The 25,507-nt window shown below is 39.0% G+C and overlaps 1 protein-coding gene across 1 annotated transcript in view; it reads left to right on the top strand.

Annotated features, from left to right (window-relative positions):
- The window catches only part of SGCD (sarcoglycan delta), a 386,661-nt gene extending 362,821 nt beyond the window's left edge, over window positions 1-23,840 (top strand). Inside the window, exons 7-8 of the mRNA XM_027606658.2 lie at window positions 13,501-13,624; window positions 14,977-23,840. Of these exons, the coding sequence (XP_027462459.1) occupies window positions 13,501-13,624; window positions 14,977-15,150 (298 nt within the window). The 3' untranslated portion in view covers window positions 15,151-23,840. The remainder of the gene's footprint in view (window positions 1-13,500; window positions 13,625-14,976) is intronic.
- Window positions 23,841-25,507: the final 1,667 nt, after the last annotated feature.

The raw sequence follows: 25,507 nt of genomic DNA, 5'->3' as shown, positions 1-25,507 counted from the left end.
CAGTAGTTCATTTTTGCCCTTGCTTCCCTTGCCTTTGGCGATGTTTCTAGGAAGAAGTTGCTGTGGCTGAGGTCGAAGAGGTTGCTACCTGTGTTCTCCTTTAGGATTTTGATGGACTCCTGTCTCACATTTAGGTCTTTCAACCATTTGGAGTCTATTTTTGTGTGTGGTGTAAGGAAATGGTCCAGTTTCATTCTTCTGCATGTGGCTGTCCAGTTTTCCCAACACCATTTGTTGAAGAGACTGTCTTTTTTCCATTGGACATTCTTTCCTGCTTTGTCAAACATGAGTTGACCATAGAGTTGAGGGTCCATTTCTGGGCTCTCGATTCTGTTCCATTGATCTATGTGTCTGTTTTTGTGCCAGTACCATACTGTCTTGATGATGACAGCTTTGTAATAGAGCTGGAAGTCCGGAATTGGGATGCCACCAGCTTTGCTTTTCTTTTTCAACATTCCTCTGGCTACTCGGGGTCTCTTCTGGTTCCATACAAATTTTAGGATGATTTGTTCCATTTCTTTGAAGTGGATGGTATTTTGATGGGGATTGCATTGAATGTGTAGATTGCTCTAGGTAGCATTGACATCTTCACAATGTTTGTTCTTCCAATCCATGAGCATGGAACGTTTTTCCATTTCTTTGTGTCTTCCTCAATTTCTTTCATGAGTATTTTATAGTTTTCTGAGTACAGATCCTTTGCCTTTTTGGTTAGATTTATTCCTAGGTATCTTATGGTTTTGGGTGCAGTTGTAAATGGGATCAACTCCTTGATTTGTCTCTCTTCTGTCTTGTTGTTGGTGTATAGGAATGCCACTGATTTCTGTGCATTGATTTTATATCCTGCCACTTTACTGGAAGTTATGTATTTTGAATCTCAGCACCGAAAGGAAGGGAAAGAAAACATTTCTCCAAAGTTTGGTAACTCCAAACTAGCCCTCACTCTGATTTATAACCTGACTGTATATTACCTGGGTGGTTATAAAACCTCAAGCCAAGAAATTAGTTTACAGTGGGCCCAAGCTGACAGTGGCACCAATGATTGATGGAAATAAATGCAAATACTCTCTAGAGAAAAGTACCCTAAATACAGGGCTCAAGTAATTTCTGCAGATGAAGAAAAATATGAACCCACAGTTGAAAAATATGAAATACTCAAGTAAGGCACCATGAGCAAGAAAGCAAGCAGGAAAATAAGACAGCCAATGCAGACCCATGGAAGCTTCCAGTACAGGAATTACCAGAGAAAGAATATAAAATAAGTATGTTTACTGTAAGTGAAGAAACAAAAGACTGAATTGAAAGAGTAAAAGATAAGGATAGAAGAATGACAAATTAGAAAATGAACCAAACAGAATTTTCAGAAATGAAAATATAATCTCAAAAAGTAAAACTTCTAATGGATATTAAGAGAAATAGATGAAAAATAAATGAACATGAAAATTATCCAAAAGCAGGGAGACACATATCACAGGAATGCTGGAGTAAGAATGTCTAATCCAAGTTTCAGGATGAGAAGAGTAAGAAAATGGAACAAAAACAATTTTCAAAGAATATAAGCTGAGTATTGCCCAGAAGTGATGAAAGACACAAAACTACAAATTTAGAGTAAAAAAAAAAAAATCAGGTAGAATAAAATGAAATCCACATCTAGACACATAAGAATAACATACCAGAGTACCAAAGATAAAAAGCAGCAGGAGAGTTGAGAGGAAGAATGAAGGGGAGTAAGTCAGAGGGGGAGACGAACCAGGAGAGATGATGGACTCTGAAAAACAAACTGAGGGTTCTGGAGGGGAGGAGGGTGGGGGGATGGGTTAGCCTGGTGATGGGTATTAAAGAGGGCACATTCTGCATGGAGCACTGGGTGTTATGAACAAACAATGAATCATGGAACAGTACACCAAAACAAATTATGTAATATATGGTGATTAACATAACAATAAAAAAATTTTTAAAAAAAGCAGCAGGAGAGAAAAGAATCAAATAGAAGTTCTAGAACTGAAATTAGACTGAAAACTGCCTTCTTAACCACAACCGTGAAAACCAGAATACAAAGGAATAATATCTTCAGTACCTCAGAGAAAATAACTGTCAAAGTAGTTGTGCATCCAGCTAAAATCCTTCCCACAAAGGAGGGCACAAAAATTAAAGATTTTTTCCAGAAAAAAAAAAAATAAGGATTTTCCCCAGCAGACCCTCACTGAAAGAAAATACCAAGGATTTTTTTGATGTTAAAAACAAAGACAGTTATATGATCTCACTCATATATGGAATTTGAGAAACAAAACAGGATCATAGAAAAAGGGAGGGAAAAATAAGATGAAATCAGAGAGGGAGACAAACCATAAGAGACTCTTAATCATAAGAAACAAACAGAGTTGCTGGAGGGGTGGGGGGATGGGGAACCTGGGTGATGGACATTAAAGAGGGCACGTAATATAATGAGCAATGGGTATTACAGAAAACTGATGAATCACTGAACTCTACCTCTGAAACTAATAATACACTATACGTTAATTGAATTTAAATAAAAAAGAACTTCAATCATACAGAAAAGTTCAGAGATTAGTAAATGAATCCCCATTTACTTTTAGCTCAGATTGAACAATTATCTCAAGTTCATACATTGTGATGTATTAATTATGTAATATTTTTATGTCTAAGACAAAGGAGATTTTAAGATGACAGAATAAGTGAAGAAAGTACAAAATACATGGACATGTAAATAAACATTGTATCAGCAGTAATCTTGATGGATTAAAGAATACAAAGCAAAATATATAACAATAGCACATAAATCAAGAAATAGTGAATTTGGGCTGTTAGATTTAAAAAGAAAATCCATTAAAGACTCAATATTATTAAGATATCAACTCTCCCCAAAACTGATTTATGGGTTTACAATCCCAATCAAAATCCCAGCAGGCTTTAAAGATTCATACAGAATAGGAAAGGATATAGAAGAGCCAAAAGAAAAAAAAAAAAGAAGAGCCAAAAGAATCTGTTTTCCTTTTACAAAAGTTAAAGGACTGACACTGCCTGATTTTAAGACTTATTATAAAGTTATGGTAATCAAGACAATTCGGTATTAGCATGAGGCTAGATAAACAGAACAAAATAGACTTTAGAAATAGATCTACAAATAGATGATTAATGGACTTTCAACCAAAGCACCAGTGCTCTTCAATGGGGAAAGGGTTATCTTTTCAATAAATGGTGCTGCAGCAACTGGATAAATCTACTGGGAAGGACAGAACCTCAATACTATTCTTAAAAACTAATTCAAGATGTATTATAAATCGAATATAAAAGCTAAAACTATAAAGCTTCTAGAAGAAAACGTAAGAGCCTACCTTTGTAACCTGGGGTAAGTGTTGGTTTATAAGAGATGCCACAAAAAGTACTAAATAAATTCATCAAGAGTCGTTGTTAAGAAGGGGGGGGGCAGGGAGAAAAGAAAAGAAGAGAAAAGCCTAGTCATAGAGTGGGAGAAAAAACTTGATATATACCATATACTATTTATCTATCTGAAAAAGAATTTTTACACAAAATACATAGCAAATCAATAAAAATACAAATAACCCAACTGCAAAAAAGTTGGGCATAAGAATTGAACAGATCCCTCTCAAAAGAACATCTTTGGGGTGCCTGGGTGGCTCAGTCAGTTAAGCGTCTGCCTTCAGCTCAGGTCATTATCTCAGGGTCCTGGGATCAGGCCCCGCATGGGGCTCCCTGCTTAGTGGGGAGTCTGCTTCTCCCTCTGCCCCTCTCCCCACGCATGCGCACTCTCTGGAGCATGTGCACACTCTCCTTCTCTCAAATAAATAAATAAAAATCCTTAAAAAAAAAATCTTTGAATAGCCAATAAGCAAATGAAAAGCTGCTCAACATAATTAGTCATCAGAAAAATGGAAACCGTAGTAAACTACCATTTTTAAGCCATCAGAATAGTTTTACTTACATCAGTATTGGTGGTAGGAATGTAAAATTGTGCAACTGTCTTGGAAAACAGTTTGACAGTTTCTTACTGTATTTTTCTACTGCTATATAGCATATTACCCTAAAAGCTGAAAGCAACAGACATTTATTAGCTCACAGTTTCTGTGGGTCAGAAATCTGATTGCAACTTAGTGATGATGCCTCTGACTCAAGATTCATTGTGAGGCTGCAATTAAACTGTTGATTCAGAGCTGTATCTCTTCAAATACTTGACTTGGGGAGGATCTATTTCCAAACACATTCCTGTGGTTGTTGGCAAGATTCATTTTCCTGTAGACTGTTGGATTGAGGGTCTTGATTCCACATAGTCTAATGGGCTTCCTCAGTTTCTTAGTTTCTCCGTAGGACAGCTCTCAAGACGGCAGCTGGTATCCTTCAGAGTGGGGGAAAGAGAGCAAAAACCCAAGATGGAAGCCATAGCCTCTTTATAACCTAATCTCATAAGTGACATGTCATCACTTGTCATAGTCTACTTGTGTAGAAGCAAGTACTACAACCAGCTCATCCTAAGGAGAAAATCACATAAGGGCATAAGTATCAAGAGGCAAGGATCATGAGGGGCCATCTTAGATGCTGCCTTATCAAACTTATTAAACACACACCTATCCTATAACCTAGTTATTCCACTCATAGCTACTTAAGAGAACAGAAATCTTTGTTCTCAAAGAGATCTACATAATAATGTTCATGGTAGTTTGTGCAAAAAAGCCCCAAACTGGAAACAACCAAATATTGAGTAACAGGAGACTGGATAAAGGGTACAGACTTTCAGCTGTAAGCTGTAAGTTCAGTAAGATGAGTAAGTTTTAGAGTACAGCACAGTGACTATATAATAATGTATTGTATACCTGAAATTTGCCACAAGAGTATATCTTAAATGTTCTTAGAACAGTGGGGGAAAAGGAAAATCTGTGAGGTGATGGATGTTAATTAGCTTAACTGGGAGCTTCATTTCACAATATATATGTGTATCAAAATGTCATGTAGAGAAGAACTACAAAAACAACCAGAGAACAGTTAACAAAATGGCAATAAGTACATACCTATTAATAATTACTTTAAATGTAAATGGTCTAAATGCTGCAATCAAAGGACAGAGTGGTAGAATGAATAAAAAAATAAGACCCATCTATATACTGCCCACAAGAGACTCACTTCAGACCTAAAGACACACACAGACTGTAAATGAAAGAATGGAAAAAATATATTCCATGCAAATTGAGGCAAAAAAAAGGCAGCCAAGGTAGCAATATTTATATCAGACAAAATAGACTTTAAAACAAAGACTGCAACAAAAGACAAAGAAGGGCATTACATAATTATAAAGGGGTCAATCCAGCAAGAGAATATAACAATTATAAATATCTATGCATCCAACATAGGAGCACCTAAATATATAAGCAAATATTAATAGACATAAAGGGAGAAATTGACAGTAGGGCACTTTAACACCCCCACTTATAATCAATGGATAAATCATCCAGGCAGAAAATCAAGAAGGAAACAGTGTCTGAATGACACATTAGATGAGATGGACTTAACAGCTATTTACAGAACATCCCATCCAAAAACAACACATGTTCTTTTCAAGTACATATAGAATATTCTCCAGGATAGATCACATGTTAGGCCACAAAACAAGCCTCCATAAATTTAAGAACATTGAAATTCTAGCATTCATCTTTTTTGGTCACAATTTCGAGTCTAAAACTAGAAATCAATCACAACAAACAACTTGAAAAAATACAAACATATGGAAGCTAAACAACATGCTACCAAACAGCCAGTGGGTCAATGAAGAAATCAAAGAGGAAATCAAAAATACATGGAGACAAATGAAAATGAAAACACAATGCTCCAAAATCTTTGGGACACAGCAGAAGTTCTAAGTGGGAAATTTATAGTGATACAAGCCAACCTCAAGAAATAAAAGCCTCAAACAATATAACCCTACACCTGAACTATTTAGAAAAAAGAACAAAGCTCAAGGTTAGTAGAAGGAAGGAAATAATAGAGATGAGAGCAGAAATAAATGAAACAGAGACTGAAAAACAAAATTGATAAACCTTTAGCTAAACTCATCAAGAAAAAAAGGACACAAAAGAAATCAGAAATGAAACAGAAGTAACAAAACCACAGAAATACACAGGATTATGAGACTACTGTGAAAAATTATTATATGCCAACAAATTGGACAACCTGGAAAAAAATGGATAAATTGCTAGAAAAATACAATCTTCCAAAACTGAACAGGAAGAAATAGAAAAGCTGAACGAAATGAAATTGTATCAGTAATCAAAAAATTCCCAACAAACCAAAGTCCAGAACTAGACGGATTCACAAGGTGAATTCTATGAAACATTTAAAGAAAAGTTAATACCCATTCTCCTCAAACTATTTCAAGAAACAGAAGAGGAAGGAAATCTTCCAAATACACTTTATAAGGCCAGCATTACCCTGAATACCAAACAGACAAAGACACTGCAACAACAAAACAAAAACAAAAACAAACAAAAAAACTACAGGCCAAAATCCCTGATGAACACAGATGCAAAAATCCTGAACGAAATATTAGCAATCCACGTTCAATAGTATGTTAAAAGGATAATTCATCATGATCAAGTGAGATTTATTTCTGGGGATGCAAGGATGATTCAGTATTCACAAATCAGTCAATGTGATACACTACATCAATAAAACAAAGAAGAAAAATCATCTTATCCCAATAGATGGAGAAAAACATGTGACAAAATTGAACGTCTGTTCCTGATAAAAACTGTCAGTGAAGTGGTTTTAGAAGGAACATATCTCACCATAATAAGGGCCATATATTAAAAACCCACAGCTAATACTATCCTCAGTGGTGAACAACTAAGAGCTTTTCCTCCAAGATCAGGAAAAAAACAAGGATGTCCACTCTCACCACTTTTATTGAATATAGTACTAGAAGTTCTAGCAGAAGTGGTCAGATAAGAAAAAGAAATATAATGCATCCATATTGTAAAAAAAAAAAAGAAAAAATTGTATGATTTGCAAATGACATGAAACTGTACATAGAAAACCCTAAAGACTCTACCAAAAAAACTACTAGAAGCACAAAACAAATTCAATAAAGTTTCAGGATACAAAATTAATATACAGAAATCTAGTGCCTTTTTTGTATTTATTTTATTTTATTTTATTTTAATACTTTTTTATTGTTATGTTAATCACCATACATTACATCATTAGTTTTTGATGTAGTGTTCCATGATTCATTGTTTGTGCATAACACCCAGTGCTCCATGCAGAATGTGCCCTCTTAGAAGAGAAATTAACAATTCCATTTACAATTGTGCCCCCCCCAAAAAAATCTAAGAATCAACTTAACCAAGGAGGTGAAAACTATACTCTGAAAACTGTAAAACACTGATAAAAGAAATTAAACATGACATAAACAGAAAGACATACTATGCTCATGGATTGGAAGAATTAATATTGTTAAAATGTCCATACTATCCAAAGCAATCTACAGATTTGGTTTTGGTGCAATCCATTTGAAAATACCAACAGCATTTTTTGCAGAACTAAAAGAAATAATTCTAAAAATTGTATGGAATCACAAAAGACCCTAAATATTCAAAACAATCTTAAGAACAACAAAGCTGTAAGCATCATAATTCCAAATTTCAAAATACACTACAAACCTGTAGTATTCAAAACAGTATGGTACTGACACAAAAATAGACACATAGATCAATGGAACAGAATAGAGAGCCCAGAAATAAAACCATATTTACATGGTCAATTAATCTATGACAAAGGAGGCAAGAATATACAATGGGGAAAAGACAGTCTTTTTAATAAATGGTGCTGAGGAAACTGGACAGTTTTATGCACAATAATGAGCTAAACCACTTTCTTACACCATACACAAAAATAAACTCAAAATAGATAGAAGACCTAAATGTGAGACATGAAACCATAAAAATCCTAAAAAACATAAGCAGTAATTTTCTTGAAATCACCTTTACTGACATTTTTCTAGCTATGTCTCCTCAACGCCAAAGAAACAAAAGCAAAAATGAAACTATTGGGACTATGTCAAACTAAAAAACTTTTGTACAGAAAAGGAAACCATCAACAAAATGAAAAGGCAACTTACTGAGTGCGAGAAGATATTTGCGAATTATATATCTGATAAGAGGTTAATATCTAAAATATATAAATAACTTATACAACTCAATGCCAAAAAACAAACCCAAAATAATCCAATTTAAAAAATGAGCAGAGGACCTGAATGAACATTATTCCAAAGAAGATATACAGATGGTCAACAGTCATGTGAGAAATACTCAGCATCACTAATCATCATTGAAATGTGAATCAAAACCACAATGAGATATCACCTTACACATATCAAAATGGCTAGAATCAAAAAGACAATAAATAACAACTGTTGGCAAGGATGTGGAGAAAAAGCTAAGACATTCATGAAGATCGGTGTAAGAGGATTTGCCTTATGAAATAAAAGACTTTAAAAGTCTTTTAAAACTGTAATAAGGAAGCTAAAATAACTACTTATTGTCACAGGGATAGACAAATAGAATAGTGAAACAGACTAGAAAGCCCCCAAAGAGACCCATAGGTCTATGGCACTACCATATGATGGAGCCAAATAAGGACTTTTCAATGTATGATGAGATTGTGCATCCGCATCTGTTTCGACCCCAACCTCAGATCATACACAAAAAGTAATACCTGATGAATTAGAGATTTAATGAAAAAGCAAAACTTGAAAGTCATGAAAACAGTATATTATATCTTTATGACCTCAATGTATAGAAGGATTGCTCAAATAAGACACAGAAAACACAAACCCTAGAGAAAAGATCATAAATTTTTCACCATTAAAATGTAAAACTTCATTCTTGATAAGAGGCTAAGCACAGAGTGAAAAGACACAACCACAGACTCGAAAAGGAAATTGTAAGCACATAGAACTGCTAAATAATTATTTTTCAGAATATAAAGTACTATTAAAATTCACACACACAAAATAACAACAATAAAAACAATTAAAATGGCCAAAAGACATTTCACTGAAGGAGAATCCCAAATGGTTTACAAACAAATGAAAAGATGCTTAACTCTATTACTAATCTGGGAAATGCAAATTTAAAAGACAATAGCATCCCATTTCACACTCATTTCATACTAAAATATTATCAAATGCTAGCAAGAGAGTAGAATGACCAGAACTCCGTATAATACTAGTGGGAACTGTATACAATACACTCCTGTGCACAACTTATATCTAATAAAGCTGTAGTTACACATACCCTAGGAGCCAACAATCCTGCTCTTCACATATGTATCCTAAAGAAAATTACGTTTGTACCAGGAACCACATGCAGAATATGCATAGATGTACTGTTTATGGAAACAAAAACCTGGAAGCAACCCACATGTCCAACAGAGGGATGGACAAATCACAATAGAGAATGCCAACGAGACTGAATAAATTACAGCTATGTGCTACAGCATGGAGGCATCTCAGGAATATAATGTTGAGGTGGGAAAGTCACTGGAGAATACCTAAGTAGGACTGATTGTTCTATACATCAAGTTCAAAAACACACAACGGTAAACAATGTATTGTATGAGGAGGCAAACCTGTAGTGGTATTATAAAGGGAAGCAAGAAAACAGTCAACACAAAATTCATAATAGTAGTTACTCTTGAGGAAAGGAAATGGTGGGAAGAGGAAAAGGAGCTCGGGACATGACTAAGGTCATCAGTAATCAGCCAAATTTAGAATAGAAGCTGCCCCCTGTAGAAAGCATTTCCATCACTTGCCATGTATTATTGTCCAGAGACTGTTTTCCTCACAGCTTCCTTATGGGTCACTAATTTACAGCACCTGTCTCGTCTTTGTGGGCACGTGAGCTTATGACCTTTGCTTTAGAACAGTGGTTCTCAAAGTGTGGTTCCAGAACCAGCAGCTTCAGCCTGCCACAAGTGCAAGTGTTTAGGCCCCACTCTGGATCTACTGTATCCAAACTCTGGGGTCGAGGCCAGCAGTCTGTGTTTTAACAAGCCCTCCAGGGGATCCTGATGCTCACCTTCGAGAACTCTTGCTGAGGACCTGGCCCAACCCCAGGGCCTCCCTGCCTGGTCATTATTCCATTCTGAGTCTTTTTCAGTCCTGCCGTAAGAGGGCTGCACTCTCTTCTAATGGAAGCAGTATTCCTTGCCAAGAGCCAGCAGGACCCTCAGCTGCCCTCCATCAGAAGGGAGCCTCCTCACATTTTTTTTCTTGCTCAAGGCCATTTTAGCCATTGTGCTGTGACTGGTTATCTAGGGTCAGAAGTTGACATCACAGGAGCATTCCTCCTGCTCTGTGCAGGCCCCACGGGGCTCTTGTAGGAGCTTTTTTCCACAATGGGAAGATGAAAATTAACAGTAAGGAATATCTATCTTAACAAACTATTAAGTCTGCCTAACAGCAAAAGACATTAAGATAGGCTGGGAAACAGTTACCTTTTTGTCTCTACTTCCAGGAAATTGTCATTTCTACCTTATTGTAGCTTTTCACAATAGCAGACAGTTTCAGAGTAGCTCCCTTTCTCAGCAACTTAGTACTTCCAAGGCTGAGAGGGGGAAAAAGACAGCAGTCATTCTGAAGCTACTTCTCTGGCCCTGGAGCCCTCCTGCTGATCTCAGAGCCCACAGAAGTGAACAAGAGTAAGTGAATTCTAATGCCCGTCTGAAATGCCAGTGCTTCATCTGATAAAGTTCTCCTAGCTCCATACATTTTTTTCTACGTCAAGCTCTTTTTTTACCCCAGCTCTCTTTCTGTATGAATCATTCAGTGTGAGTGCTACATACCCAGTATGGACACATTCACCCTATCCTGAATTTGATGTTACTGATGTCAGTTAGAGTTTGAGAAATATTGCGTACTGGGAAGTCTGCATCACTGAGCCATACGCAGTACTGACACCCTACCCTTATTGACAGATACTGGTTTTGGAAATACAGGCACTAATTCCATAAAAAGGTGGCCTTTAAGTGCAAAGAACAGTGTGAAGATATGATAGGGAAGAAGTCCAATTTTTCTGGAAGTGATAAGATGTAGTAGATAACATACTGGCTAAACCTGGGTTCAAAGCTTGCCTCTGCCCTTTTACTAGATGTACAACACTGGGCAAGTCTCTTACCTTTGTGTCCATGTGGGCACAATCACGACTAAGAGAGTACTGCAGTCATAGGACTTTTGTGAGGATTAAATGAGATAGTCCATATAAAGCACCTGGTGCAGTGTCCATCACCTACTGAGAAGAGAACGGACATATTCCCAATGTACTTCAGGAAACAGACTCCTGTGTGAAGTACACGGGCAAAAAGGAAGAATGAGAGACGAAATGTGTGAGGCACTCGAACAGTTCAGGTTGGAGATGAGTGAGTACACTGAGTAGGGCGAGGTTGTAAGTTAACTGGTCAAATGAGAGAGGGAAGAAGGGGAAAGAGAAAATGGCATGAGGACTGTCACCTGGGCAGGGTGGATGACACAGCAGCACCATTGAGAAGAAGGTGAACAAAGTTGGAGCTGAGCAGAAATCTTACCGGAAGGGAAACTTACACCGTAAGGGGAGAGGTATCCACCTGAGTAAAAACTGAAGATGTTAGAAAATGCAGGATAAACTGTGTAAGCCAGCCAGACTTCATGGGAGAGAAACAAAGGAAATAGCACAAAAGCAACCTCATGTTTCAAAAGTGAGAGGATCAAGAGCATGGGAGGAGCTGAACTGAGTTGGATGAAGGTCCGAGGCAAGACTACACTGCACAGACGTCACTCCCTATTGCTCCAGTGTCAAGAACCTCCCCCCTTGTACTGATGGTTTCGTGAGAGGAACCACATGCAAATGAAGTAAAGCATAATTAGAGGCAGAACCACCCCAGCTCAGCATCCCCTTGGTGAAGGTCTTGTGAGGAGCCAGTAGGGAAGAGGGATTTTTGCCATTACAAGGGGTGAGGTCAGAAAGGAAAGAATGATTTCAGCAGAAGCTCAAGCCAGTCTTTCACCAGAACTATAGACCTGTCGTTCCTCTTTGGGACTCTGGTTGAGTCACTGCAGGGGAAATGCAGACACCAGTGGAGAAGTGTGAAGAGCTAGCTGTCTCTTGGCACCTGTGGGGTGCCAAGTGGTGACTTGGGGTAGCTCAGTGGTGGTGTCCCTACTGGTCAGCTCTTCCTGCCACTTACTGAAACCCAAGAGGGTTGGTAAGGAGTGGTGGAAGCAGAACAGGGAGCCGGCAGTTGGCAGAGAGGATGTTGTTCCTCGTTAACATGTTCTAAGCATCTGGAAGTTGGGGACACACAAATAAAACACAGGAAACTCGTCTGAATCAGAGCCGTTTGAGAGCCATGCTGAGTCTGTGCTTCCTACGTTAGGATACCTCCTTTGTGAACAGAGAAAAGGATCTTCATCCACGGCTCTTTGACAATAATATTAAAATCAAGACTATTCAGGGCATGGTTAACAGTTTTCACATTAAATGCATTAGGCAAAGATCTTTCTAAGGAGTATTAGCCTGTTTTGCCATAATTAACATGGAGTATAGCTGATTCACCTTCTCTCCTTTTTTAATTACATATAAGAAAATCCGCTCTTTGGGGGTACAGTTATGTGAGTTTTCACAAACACAGAGGGCCATGTAACCAGCACTGCAGTCAAGATACAGAATAGTTCTATCACCAGAACCTCTCCTTCTCATGCTGCCCCTTTGCCGTCAAATCCTTTACCCTCTCCATCCCCCAGCAACCAATGATCTGTTCCTCTCTTCTTTTGACAACCAGTTGAGTAAGGCCTGAAATTTCTTTATGATTTGCTGGTATACTAACAATAGTAACAGCAGTAATGGCAATAGTTAACACATATAATGCATTTCCAATGTTCCAAGCACCATTTGAGGCCCTTTATAGATGAGAAAACTGAGGCTTTGAGAACTTTTGGAAAGGGACGAAGAGTCTTGCCAGGGTTGCAGCGTGGCCTTCCCAGGGCTTGAGTCAGGCCTGCCTAACTCCTACGTCCCTTTTTTAAACTCTATCTGATTCTGCTTCTTTCGACAAAGTAGAAGGAATATCTACCAGTTTTAGAAAGTGCAGTTGAGACTCGAGATCACCTTACTCCAAAAATAAAACTTATGTAAGAATTTGGCTAATTATACCAATAAAGCAATAATTGAGTAGGTGTAAGATAAAATGAAGCCAGGATCCTAGAACACCTTTCCAGCAATCTTTTCAATATGCAATGAAGATAAGGCCCAGATAGGTTACTTCCTCCCTGAAAAACTTGACCAGGTTTGTAAAGCAAAGCTGGAAAGATTTCCTGATCAAATACTGAAATGCCATTTTGTGTCAATGCTCTGAGCAGCAACTGCTTCTCAAATTTACCAAAAAAAAAAAAAAAAAAAAAATTAAATGAGGTTTTTAATCTTCACCTTGTGGGTATTTCAGGTTGGAGTCCCCGACCCGGTCTCTTGTGATGGAGGCCCCCAAAGGAGTCGAAATCAATGCAGAAGCCGGCAATATGGAAGCCACCTGCAGAACTGAGCTGAGGCTGGAGTCCAAAGATGGAGAGGTAGGGGTGAGACGGATGTAGGTCCAGAGAGACACAGCGCCAACAAGCCAACCTTCCCCACAACTTTCCCAGACTCCCTTAGCACCAAAGTGGATCCTGCATTTCTAACAAGAGGAGCCAATCAGAAGGTTTTATGTCCGGAACAAATATGTCGAACAGCACAGTTATAAGCCTAACCCACAACATGTAAGAGTGATGACTCATTATTTGTAAAGTGCTGAGGTAATAGCATATACTACAACGACAGAATTATGCCCATGGCTATGAAAATGAATGCTGTTTCTGAATTCTGTCTCTCACCCAAAAGCAAGATTTAGGTAGCCAGCCTAATTAAGCTGTATATCACATGCATCTGGCTCAAGCTGAACATAATTTACTCATAGTCACTTTACATTGTATGTTAACTACTTTGAGAATGGGGAGTGGGAGCCAGCAGCTATCCCCAATCAGGACAAGGCAGAACTAAGATAGGGTAGAGTAGGCAAGGAGAGGACGGAGGACTGCACATATTCCTTCTTCTACCCAACATAACCCCACTTTGGTGAACAGAATAGCCGCTTGCCCTTGGGTAGACATGGTAAGCCAAATCCCAGGAAAGTGGGAGTAAACCGCAAAGGTTTAAAAATGTCTTCATCACATTCAGAAGTGAACCTTCCAGTTTAAGAGTTTTTAAATAGAGGAAAAGCTTTGTACTTTTTTTTTAAAGCAAAACTCTATTCCACTTTTCATATCTGCTTAGAGGTTATCCATCTCCACCTGTTTGTGTGCACCAAATCCACCTTTTGATTGGTTTGGCATTTGCTATATTTGTTTTAAAAAAAGAGCTCTTCAGATAAAGCGTTCACTTATCAAAATGGTCTCTTCAAACAGCCACAAACTCCAAATCACACACATTTAGAAATAGTGACTACATTACCTATGCAGATTATAGCTCTCAGAATCCAGCCTCTGGAGGAATTGATTATAATCTTAACAGTCATTTAAGACTGGAAAGTACTGCATATTCTTGAAGTCTTCCCATACACACAGACCTAGCTGAGGGTCTGAGGGCCCCATAGTAAAGAAATCGTTAAGAGCATTTCCAAATGCATTTCACTCTGGGACTCAATTCATATTCTACTTGATATACCTTTGCACACTTTTGCTAATATAGACCAGCGTGACACTGTCTTGGTAGAATATAAGCTTCTACGAGGGTAGAGACTTTATCTGTCATGTTCATCTCTGAGTTCTCAGTGCCTAGAATACTCAACACATAGTAGGTGCTCATTTCATTCATCTCCTGTCTCTGAATGTCAAAAGAATAAATGGCAGCTTCTAACTACTCTTTCCTTCCTATTCACTCTCTTTAGATTAAGTTAGATGCTGCGAAAATCCAACTACCTAGACTGCCTCACGGATCCTACACGCCTACAGGAACGAGGCAGAAGGTGTTCGAGATCTGCGTCTGCGCCAATGGGAGATTATTCCTGTCCCAGGCAGGAACTGGTTCCACTTGTCAGATAAACACAAGTGTCTGCCTTTGAGAGACCATCCATAGCGGACATTGTCGGCAGCATAAAGGCCGTTTTTGTCTTTAGATACTGGCTGCCAGCTATTTTTACTAGAACACAGAAAGCCTATCAAAGACCATGTGTGTGTGCACACGTGCGCATATGCGTGTGTGTGTGCGCGTGCATGTGTGTGTGTATGTGTGTGTGTATGCGTGTGGGTGGATATAAATATATATAAATATATAAATAAATATATATATCCTCTGTATAAAATGAGGTTTCAGTACAAAAGGAACCATGGGTGACCCTGTGATATCCACCATCATTTCCATGTCAACCCCACCACCTACATGTTAAGATCAAAATACTGATTCAAGCCCAATATTCCCCAAACCCTTCAAAAATCACACAGTGTATTGGACACTTACCGAATATTCACCGATATGTTTGAGGAGCCACGTTATCTTCCCCTTTAGTGTCATTACAGGGCAGTGATGGCGGGAATCTCCAAGTCACGCTCAAGCACTGAGACCTCATATTGAAATAGACATTTCGTTTCCATTTTTAGCTTTAGGAAGGCTGGCCCACTCTCCCCTCTTCAAGTGAGGGATGGGGTAGTGCCATAGAAGTCAGCTGTAGGAACACAAAATGGCTGTTCTGCCTTCATAGCCAAATGTATTGGGGCTTTTGTAGTTGGATGAATGTGGGGGATGAGGTTCAGCAAAGTTTGAACTGCTCACCCAACTCCTGCTATCTTCCTTCAAAAATCACCTATTATCCCATAGTTAAAATAGGAGTTGTAAATCAGCACAAAACGGGGTAACAGCTGCTCCTCAGTTGGCTGGAAGCTGTTCGGTGGCCTGACAGGCAAAGAATAAATGGGTGATGTGTCTCTGTTTAAAGGAAAAAATGGCTCAGAATCGGTCTCATCCTCACTTCTGACTTTATCCAGCAGACTCCAGCCCCAAATGATCAGGTCAGTCAAAATTCAGTCCATCAATCCTCAAGAGAGGAACCCTCACCTGAAGAGAAGCCATTTAGGGATAGAAACCTAATTAAGAGGAGCATAGAAAACCTAATTAATTTTTCTATGTATCTTGGGATTGGTAGGTAATTTAGAGACTCGCCTTTTATTTCTAAAGGCATGCACAAACTCTGGCTTCCATCTTTATTTATATATATATATATATAGTTGGGATATTCCTATTCCTAAATCCACCATTATGTTTTCTCCAAGAGGGGTGACCCAAGAATCACAGATGTGAAATACATGCCCCCGGAAATGGTCACTGGAAATTAATATAAATTGAGCCACGTGTATTTCTCAGACTCGCTGTGCTCCCGTGGCCCGGCAGCACCACTACTTGATATGTGGAAGCAGCTCCCTCATTCCCGCCATCAGCTACCTCTCATCTGTCCACCTTCATCATCGTGCTCCAGGGTCACCCTGGCCAGCTCTTGTGCTGGGACAGGGGATTACACCGTCTCTGTTCAAAGAGGGGGAAATGTGCCTATGCCTTAAGTCAATGCACTCAGCAAGGAGAAGCACATCCTATTTATCTTGTTGTTACAACTGTAGTTTATTTTGGGTGATTGGAGGGTAATGGTTTAGTCATGAGTGGGCCTCTTAAAAGCTAGTAGACAAACCAAGTGGCTGACAGAAGTGGACTCTCAGGAGCCCAAATGGAGGCGTAACCGGCTTAGACAGTCCCAGACACCATTTGGCAAGCAGCGGCCCCACAACCCTAAATGAGGTCGTATTTATAGGCCTGAATGGCATTTGTGTTTTCTTCAACAAGGTTTTAATTTTTCTTCACAAGTGGGGGAAGATTTGTCATAGGAAATGAATAAGAGATTTGATATTTTTGAGAGGACACTCAAGCATCAGGCTGAGGTTTGCCTACAGATGATATGAAAGCAAGCTGTGTGTCACTTAGTCACTTAGGAGAGGGGGGGACCAGAGAAGGGGAGGTTTCCTAGGCTGACCAGCGGCCCTGCTGGCTTCCAGACCCCATACTCCCTCCCGTCACTCCTCCTCAGTATCCCATGTAGAAGAATTGAGTTGTTCAAGGACATAACTACTTAGTTTGTAGCAGTAAAGTCTAAAAAGGAAAACCCTAAGAAGGTATCAAGTTGCTCTGGTTTGGTATTATTTATATCCTGTAGGATCATACTACCAGAATCTGCAGGTACTACATATGGTGTTTTGCCAAATAGGAGAGGCCCCCCCCTTGGCTACGAGGAACATCTACCCCATGTCACTGAGACAAACAGTAGTAGCTATGAGGCCCTCCATGGCTAAATACCTCAACACAAAATGTTTTTAAGCAGACAAACCATCTTTGCATTTTGCCATCTCAAGTACATAATCTATGGATGACAAGAAAACAAAAGGTTCCCTGAACCTCTTTCCTCTGATTTTGTTCTAATCATCATATGCAAGTCTGAGATCAGCACCTTGGGGATTTTATGCCAATAAAAAAGAATGATGTGATCCCACTTGCAGATGTTAATCCTAAAGGTAATCAGATCACAAATAGGATAAAAATAATAATAGCAAGCCAAGAATAGAAATCAAGCACCTATGGGGAACAGACATGATAAAAAAAATTCTGATTTTCATTTGTATTAAGTGACTACAATATACCAGGTAATAGGCAAGAAACTTGGCATGGACTAAATTATGTATTTCAGTTCAGACTACAGAAGTCAGTAAAATGCATTCAAAGTTCCTCAATACCTTTTGTTCTCCCAACTTCCTCCAACTAGAATATTTGTCCATGGTCATGAGAGAAAGTTTTAATTCTGGGGAAAAAAAACATATCTTTTACATTAAAATCCAATAAACTTAAAAGTGAGGTTCTTTCTAATCTCTATATATAATATCTTCTAGACAATCACACTCCAGTATATTAAACAGCAGGTGGCGTAAGAAAGAGTTCAAGTGAATCAATATTCTAGAAGTTCTAGTATGCTAATAGTCTTAAGAAGATTTTTAAAAATTAAAAAGTGATCTCCAAATATGTTTAGCACTCAGTTCTATTTGTTATCTGTTCAATAAGTCATAAAAGTTCAGTCTTAAGAAACTGCTAGCCTATGACAAAGGCTTTCAAAAGCCCTTATGGTGGCATCTCTGTAGGTAGAAACTTGGTATGAGGCTTTCTAATTGTTCCTTTACCCAAGGGATAGATCTTATAAACTTGAATTGGCTTTAACTCCCTTTAGGTCAGTTTCCTTTGGATGATTTTCATTGTATATCCAGCAACCATAGACCAAAGATTGCTTAAAGTTTAACTCTAGAGCAGGGGTCAGCAAACTGTGGTCCCTAGACCAAACCTGGCTCATCACCAGTCTTTGTAAATAAAGTTTTCTTGTAACACAGACACATCCATTCATTTCCATGTTGTCTGTGGCTGATTTCATTCTATAACAACAAGATTGGGTAACTGTGCCAGAGACCTCATGGCCTGCAAAGCATAAAATACAATTTGGACCTTTCCAGAAAAGGTTGCCGACCCCAACATAGAGGTCATTTGTCCTATGTGTTGGGCACAGCTGGAAAGAAAGCAAACTCCACAGTAGCATGGAGTCATCCTACATTTCTGTGTGTGCTTAGGAATATAAATACTTGCCTATAGAAAAAAGGTTAGCCTTATGTTATGCGTAAAAGTGATCCACTTGTCTGAGAAATGCAGGTTCACAGGATTCTTTGCAAAAAGGAGGATGGAATCAGGAGAAGACTTAGTGCAAAAGGAAAGCCGTGATCCTCCAAGAGTTTTTTTTTTAGGACCCTTAATAGAGAGGTGGTTCCTCGGGTCAGTATCTTAGAGGGCCAGAAGAGAAGCAAAGGTCTTATGATTTAAATTTAGAATCTTTCTCCTGAAGGGACCGTTTCTGCAATGTCATAGGTTTTCTACCTCACCAGCACATATTCCAGAAAGATGCTCATTCCATGGTCCTCCAGAGAATATTTTTGACCTAACAGGCCCTGTGGACATCCATCAACTCAGTTATTTACACCTCCAGTGCATTCTCCATCCCTATGTCCCCACCTGGCCTGAAGGGTTTGTAGGACAATAATATTGGAAGAATAATAAATATTGGGGGGTGGGGAGAAATACTGGAAGCAGCATCTTAAAATATGTAGGAAGAAAAAATACAGTAAACGTCTTTCATGAAGGTGTTTAGTGGGGAAACCAGATCAATGCCAGTTTGATTTTGTTTCCAATAATTTGGATCTTTGTTCTATGGTATAGCAGGAATGCAAAAAAAAAAAAAAAAAAGAAGACCTATTTTGAATTCCAACATCTCTGCCTCTGTGTCATAAGGCAAGTGCCTACCAGAGATTTGTCCCTTCAGTCAACAACCCTACTGCTAAATCCGTACTTGTATCCAATATTATTAAAACAGCATCAATAACAAACAAGTCTTTGTAAGCATGAGTGTTCGTGTCAGAAAAGATTTTTTTTTAATGACCACCACCATTTACCAGACCCTAATCAACGTCACTTAAAGAGCCCTTTTGCATTTTATCTGGATTCAACCAAAAGGATTAAATTGGCAACACTGCCATCCACAGAAGCAGCTACAATGAGAGTATCTTGCTTTTGTTGATTTTAGGCAAAAGGTAGCATGATGTTTGGACCACAGAGGTGAACAGATCCCTGTAAGCACCTGATCCTTATTTTTTAAGGCTCTGTGAAAGGTGAGAATCTCACTTAAGTAAGTTGTAAACAAGACAAGACCGTTCGCTCTCTTTCTCCTGCACCAGGAAATCTTAGGCACAAAAAGGATAACGAAGCAGTTCCTGGAATGATACATTTGCATGGTGGCCCAGTAGCTGGTGGGGCGAAAAGTTATAATAAAAGAAACAACCTTAGAAAACACGCCTTTTATCTCAAAGATAAAAATGTCTCTCTTTTGGTCTCTCATCACTTTCTCAGGGGAAGGTTCCCTCACTTCCAACATATTTCCATTAAAATAGTCAAAACCACTGCATTGGGTAGAGATGCATCTCTTTATTTGTGGCAATCTGAATTTAAAATTATACAGTTGCCTCTGAATTTCTCATTCACAAAGCTAAACCCACTGACGAGACAAAGCAGTCTGAAGCCTGCTGCTTCAGCCAGCACACCACACCACATACATTAGCACTTTCAAAAGCAACGTGATTTCCAGAGTTCTTAAAAGCTTTCTTCATAATGGAGTCTTTGAAATTTCTCAAGGCAGGGCTGAATGGCAAAGGAAAAATCACTATTTGTGGGAGGTCCTTGTTTTGAGTATTGTTAGACATGTCAACATGTCTCTTAGGGCACAAGTGTGAAAGAAAAATCTCCAGTTTAGGGTGACCCAAGCTCACATATACTATTTGCTTTGGTTTTACCTGCCCGCCCCCCCGCAATACACACACACACACACACACACACACGCACGCACGCACGCACGCACACACACACTTCCTGTTACAGATCCTGACAGAGTAGGAAATTAGCATCTTCCTTTGAGGAAAGAGAGCAATTTCAGAATGCTGGGCCCTTTGATGCCGTAGGTGGTGTGATGTCCTAACAGTATTGACGGTACCAAATCCATCACTAAACAGTCTCCGCAGTCCAACATCAATGCTCACTGCTCCTCCTCCATCACAGCTCAGCAAGTGCTAATAGCAGTTCCACGTCTGTGAGTTTGGCAATTGGACTAGAACAAAGGAGAACCTGCTGTAGGCAAAGAGTATATTTAGAGTCCAAATCCACCTGTCTATAGAATAGGAAGCCAGAGTAGCCCAAAATGCCCCGTTAGGCATGTAGACACCCTCAGTAGCAAATGAGGGGGGTTGGTTTCATCACTGAGCACTAGCTGAGGTCAGATAAATACAGCAAGCATGAAGAAGGAAACATCTGTTTTACCTCAAAGTTACTCTTTATGTACTAGGATAGTAGTCCCCCTACTGCCAATGTCTTCACAGCCTCCTACATTTGGGTTATGTTGGTGGAATCAGAATTAGCTCAGACTTCATCATGTGAGAAATTCCCAGCTGATCGGTTAGGTTACATAGGAGCAGTATAGCAAAGGAGTGTCCTAAGGCAGGAGGATGGTATTTGTTGACAAGGAAGATGTTGGTGTATTAGTTCCCATATTCATCCAATTCAGGAGATTCTAAATTTCGGGGTTATAGGTTCTTTTGAGAATCTGAGCAAAGTTCTCAACCTTCTCCCCAAGAATCACACCCACAAAATTTTACATAAAATCAAAGCAATTTTCTTGAACCTGAAGCCTACTTTAAGATATGGCAAAAGTTGGATTCTATTCTCCAATAATAATTTTTAACTGATTTTCGTTAAGCACTATATGCTAGGCATTATGCTGTTTTATATGCATTCACTTATTTCACCCTCAACACAATCCTTTGAGTTAAATTCTATTATATTTCCAATTTACAGATGTGGAAACTGAGGTTTAAAGAGATTAGGAAACTTGCCCAAAGCCACTAGCTAGACAACGGCAGAGCTAGAATGTGGGTCTAACTCCAACCCACTATGCAGTGAAGTCACCAACAGGTCAAACTCTTTTTCAAGCTGTTGAGAAGTGTCTCCTACCAGCTTTGAGACTAGACCTTCTTGGGTCAATGAGGCTATAAAACTTTTATGTCCCTTCTCTTTATAGTCTCTCATCCATGACAGCATCTAGTACTAAAGTAGAGATACCTGCAGTGAAAATATAAGTGATCTGTCTGAACAATAGAATCTGGAACCAGAAAAAAAAATTTGTTTGTGTGCGATCCTTGTTAAGTCAGACTTCTTGTCCTTACAGATTGAAAGATGCCTGGGTTGTCAGCCTTACATTTAAGAGAAAATTGTAATACTCAGTGATATATAGGCATGCACTAAACAAGTCAGCATTTCTGCACACATACATCTCCTTCTCCTATTCCTCACTTCAAAAGACAAATATTTTAGGTGAGGCCTTGGTTATCATATTTCCTGACCTTTACTTGTAGCAAAACTTACAGGAAGAATCAAGTATAAGGGAGCTCCGTCTCTGTTGTTGTCCCTATTTCCCTTTAAGAAGATAGGACCAGCAAGAACTCAGCATTATGCATTCAGTACCCAAGCTGGCCACTTCGGCTCTAATAATAGCTTGAGAACCATACCCCATACTTTGTCAATCATCACTAATGGGCCATACCCCTCTCCATGAGCAGAAATTCTTGCCAAAGCACTCAGGCCATCACTACCAATTGATTGGGATAGGAAATGAGACCCATGTGCCAATTCTTGTCTAAATAGTTTAACCTTGAACCTATACATTTTAACTGGTGTCCTAGATTCAGCAATGAGGTTGGTGGCATTCCAGCAACTAAAGGAGAAGATGAGTACATCTGAAGTTCCTTACAACTTGGTGGCTTTGGAGCACTTTCATCTTCTGAGCAAAGGGACTAGGGTTTGATATGTAGGAGTTAAAGGACCTAAAATCATTTTGAAGAATTAACTCAGCCAGGGACCATCTGAACAGGTTATAAAGCAGTGTGCCTGTGTTAAGGTCCCAGTGTCATTGTGCCCCCACGCAGAGCTCAGAGACCACAGCCGCAAAGAGACTGGGGTTCATCCTGCTTTTCTTGCTTGCTCAGCAGCACATATGTGATCCACTGGGGGCTTGGAGATAGAGCTTCCCACTGTACCCCAACAGACAACAGCCCCAGTGCCAGCCGTGGTCCTGTAATACTCCTCTGGCTCAACCACCCTATAAAACCTGAGTAAAGGCATGAGCTCAAAAATGTCAAAACCCTGTTTTAGGGTAAGTCATTCAGGAATTTTCTTTTACTGGTGTTATGTGTCCAATTGGCAAATCGGAAAAGGGTACCCTTAATGAGTCTCATGGAACAAACATCACCAGAGCCAGAAATCAGGTTCTCTGGTAAGAAGGGGAGATGTAAGCAAAGTAAAGGGAAGAGTTGGCACACCTGAATTAGAGGTGGACACAAAATTAACCCAATTTGTATCCAGTGTTTTGGTAAGTAGGGGGATGGAGTTTTTATGTATTAGCCACATCCTCAGTCAAGTTTCTCCCTTTTTGAGGACACAAAGAAGGAGAAGCACATCCCTTAAGGAGGGCACGTTTTAAAAGGCAAAGGTAGAGGACATCCATCATTGTGCTGGCTAGATACACTCCTGGAGAAGCCAGATTCTGGTGCTTTTAACAGAAAAGATGAGGTCATAGAAGTCCCATTTGCTTGGAGATTTTGAAAAAGGAACCCCATTCCCATAAAGCAATTGAGTTCAGGCTTTGGGTTATTTGTGGGTTTATTTTTCTCTGGGTTTGGGTGTGATGTAAGAGGAAGAGCTTTTTAGTTTTGTTTTAAGTAACATCAATCCTTGCACACTCTATGCAAAAATTTTGTAAGCATTGCAATAATGCTATGAACTACAAGGAACTATTTTAACTTTATTACACTTTCTGTATAAAAAATTTGTATTTAATATTATTTCAACTGCAGTCTTGTAAAATATATTAATAAAAATAATGATTGGTAAGAAGGAAAGCACCCTTGTCCACTTCTTTAGGGAATTCCTCTTTCACAGTTGGTAAGTCAGTCACTCCTATTGACTCTACCTCAGAAATAAATTTTCAAATTAACTTCTCTTCCACATTTCTTTCATCAGTGGCCTGACATGGCTCCCCGGAAGAGATTCACACAAGCTGCCTCATAAAAGAGAGCTTATTGTAAGTTAATACACGGCCTGGAATTGGGAAGAGTCCCCAGGATTTGGAGCAGGTCAGGAAAACAGCCAGCCTCTACAGCTCTCCTAATGACCTGCTTGGGCTCCTTTTGCTACATTTTACTACACCCCTCTTTGAATCAGTGAAGAAGCCTATCATCTGGTCAATTTTAGGTAAAGGTAAAACCTTTTTAATCAGGCTACCCTAGCAGTCCTGGTCAGCCTATGGATGAGCCACCTTTGAGCCAGAGGCCCATTCTTGGTCTAATCAGCTTTCATCGTCATCCAAAGAATATCGTAGCATTGCTACCCTACATGGGGCCATGAGCGAAACAATATATGCTAGAAGGCATTTTGGCAAAACCACTCTAATCTACCCATCACGATCAATCCTCCATGTGGGGCATCTCACATCTCCTGGCCTTCCACAATGCTGAGTTTTGCACATACTATTCCATCCACCTAGAATGCCCTTCCATCTAGCACCACCCCACCCCAGGATATAATCCTTCAGTATCTATTCCCTTATCATCTTGGCTCAGTGGCCTTCATCATTATTCCTCAATTCCCCTATTAATTTGTTCTGATTTCTTCCACAATTCTACATTGTACTATGCTTTATCTATTTACCTATCAACCTGGGATCCTAGAATGCTTATATTCATTTTTAAAGTTTATAAAAGAGTAACGACATATCTAAATTGATCCTCATGTTATAAGGTAGAGAAGTGTCATTTCCTCATCTAGAAAATCTAAGATAATTTTACATATCCAATACATGATAGAACGAGTGTCCATTCTCAACCATATTTTCATGGTAGGTCACAGCTCATGAAATTTAGCTCCTGATTACAAATGACACTAAAGCAGCACTACAGAATCCTCAAGGTAAAAGACTATAATAAAAATTTCATTCCCAGGCAGGGTGCAATTTATCTGGGGGTGGGGGGAGTGGGAATATACCAGAAAAAAAAAATCTAAATCAAAGAGAATGAAATCAGAGAAATCACCCTTCAAGAGACCTGATGCATTGATGGACAAAATGTTGAAGTGTCCCTAAAACGATAAACACTAATGAAAGGGAAAGGCTATTATTGATGAGTCAAGTTAACTGACAATATTGATACGAAATTAGAAAACAGAAGAAATACGAGAAAGCTAAAAAGAACCCTATTCCTTTACTTCTTTGAAAGAAATATTTTTAAAGTGGCAAATCGGTATAAATCAGCAACTTTTACATTTCCTCTGATCTTGACTCCTTTAAAAAAGATGTGAGGTTCTGTAACCCACTTAATAACCCAGCCTTGCTTTGTCAACGGAAATAAGCCCAAAGGTAGGGAACAGGGATCACAGTGCAGAGACACGAACACATTGTGAACAACAGGTTTGAATTAGCTTCTCTAAGTCCGATGAGAGGTTAATTTTAGTTGGTGAATGCCAAATTTTAATTACCCTCAATAACACCAACCACTTAAAGTTGATGATTAATTTACAGCCCCCAAGGAAGACTCTCATGACCTATCAATGGACAGATCAGGCTTCAGAACATCCTAGCACAAGTAATCAAACATGATTATAGAATACTTATGAGATATTTCAAGATAACTCTTACTAGAATTTAAAGTGGGTATCTGAAATATGAGAACAGAATCTTCCAAATTATATTTTCAAAGAAG

The sequence above is a fragment of the Zalophus californianus genome, chromosome 5 (assembly GCF_009762305.2).
Source record: "Zalophus californianus isolate mZalCal1 chromosome 5, mZalCal1.pri.v2, whole genome shotgun sequence".
In the NCBI taxonomy this organism is placed as follows: Eukaryota; Metazoa; Chordata; class Mammalia; order Carnivora; family Otariidae; genus Zalophus; species Zalophus californianus.
Note: the sequence above shows the minus strand (reverse complement) of the source record. Positions and strands in the feature narration are given on the sequence as shown.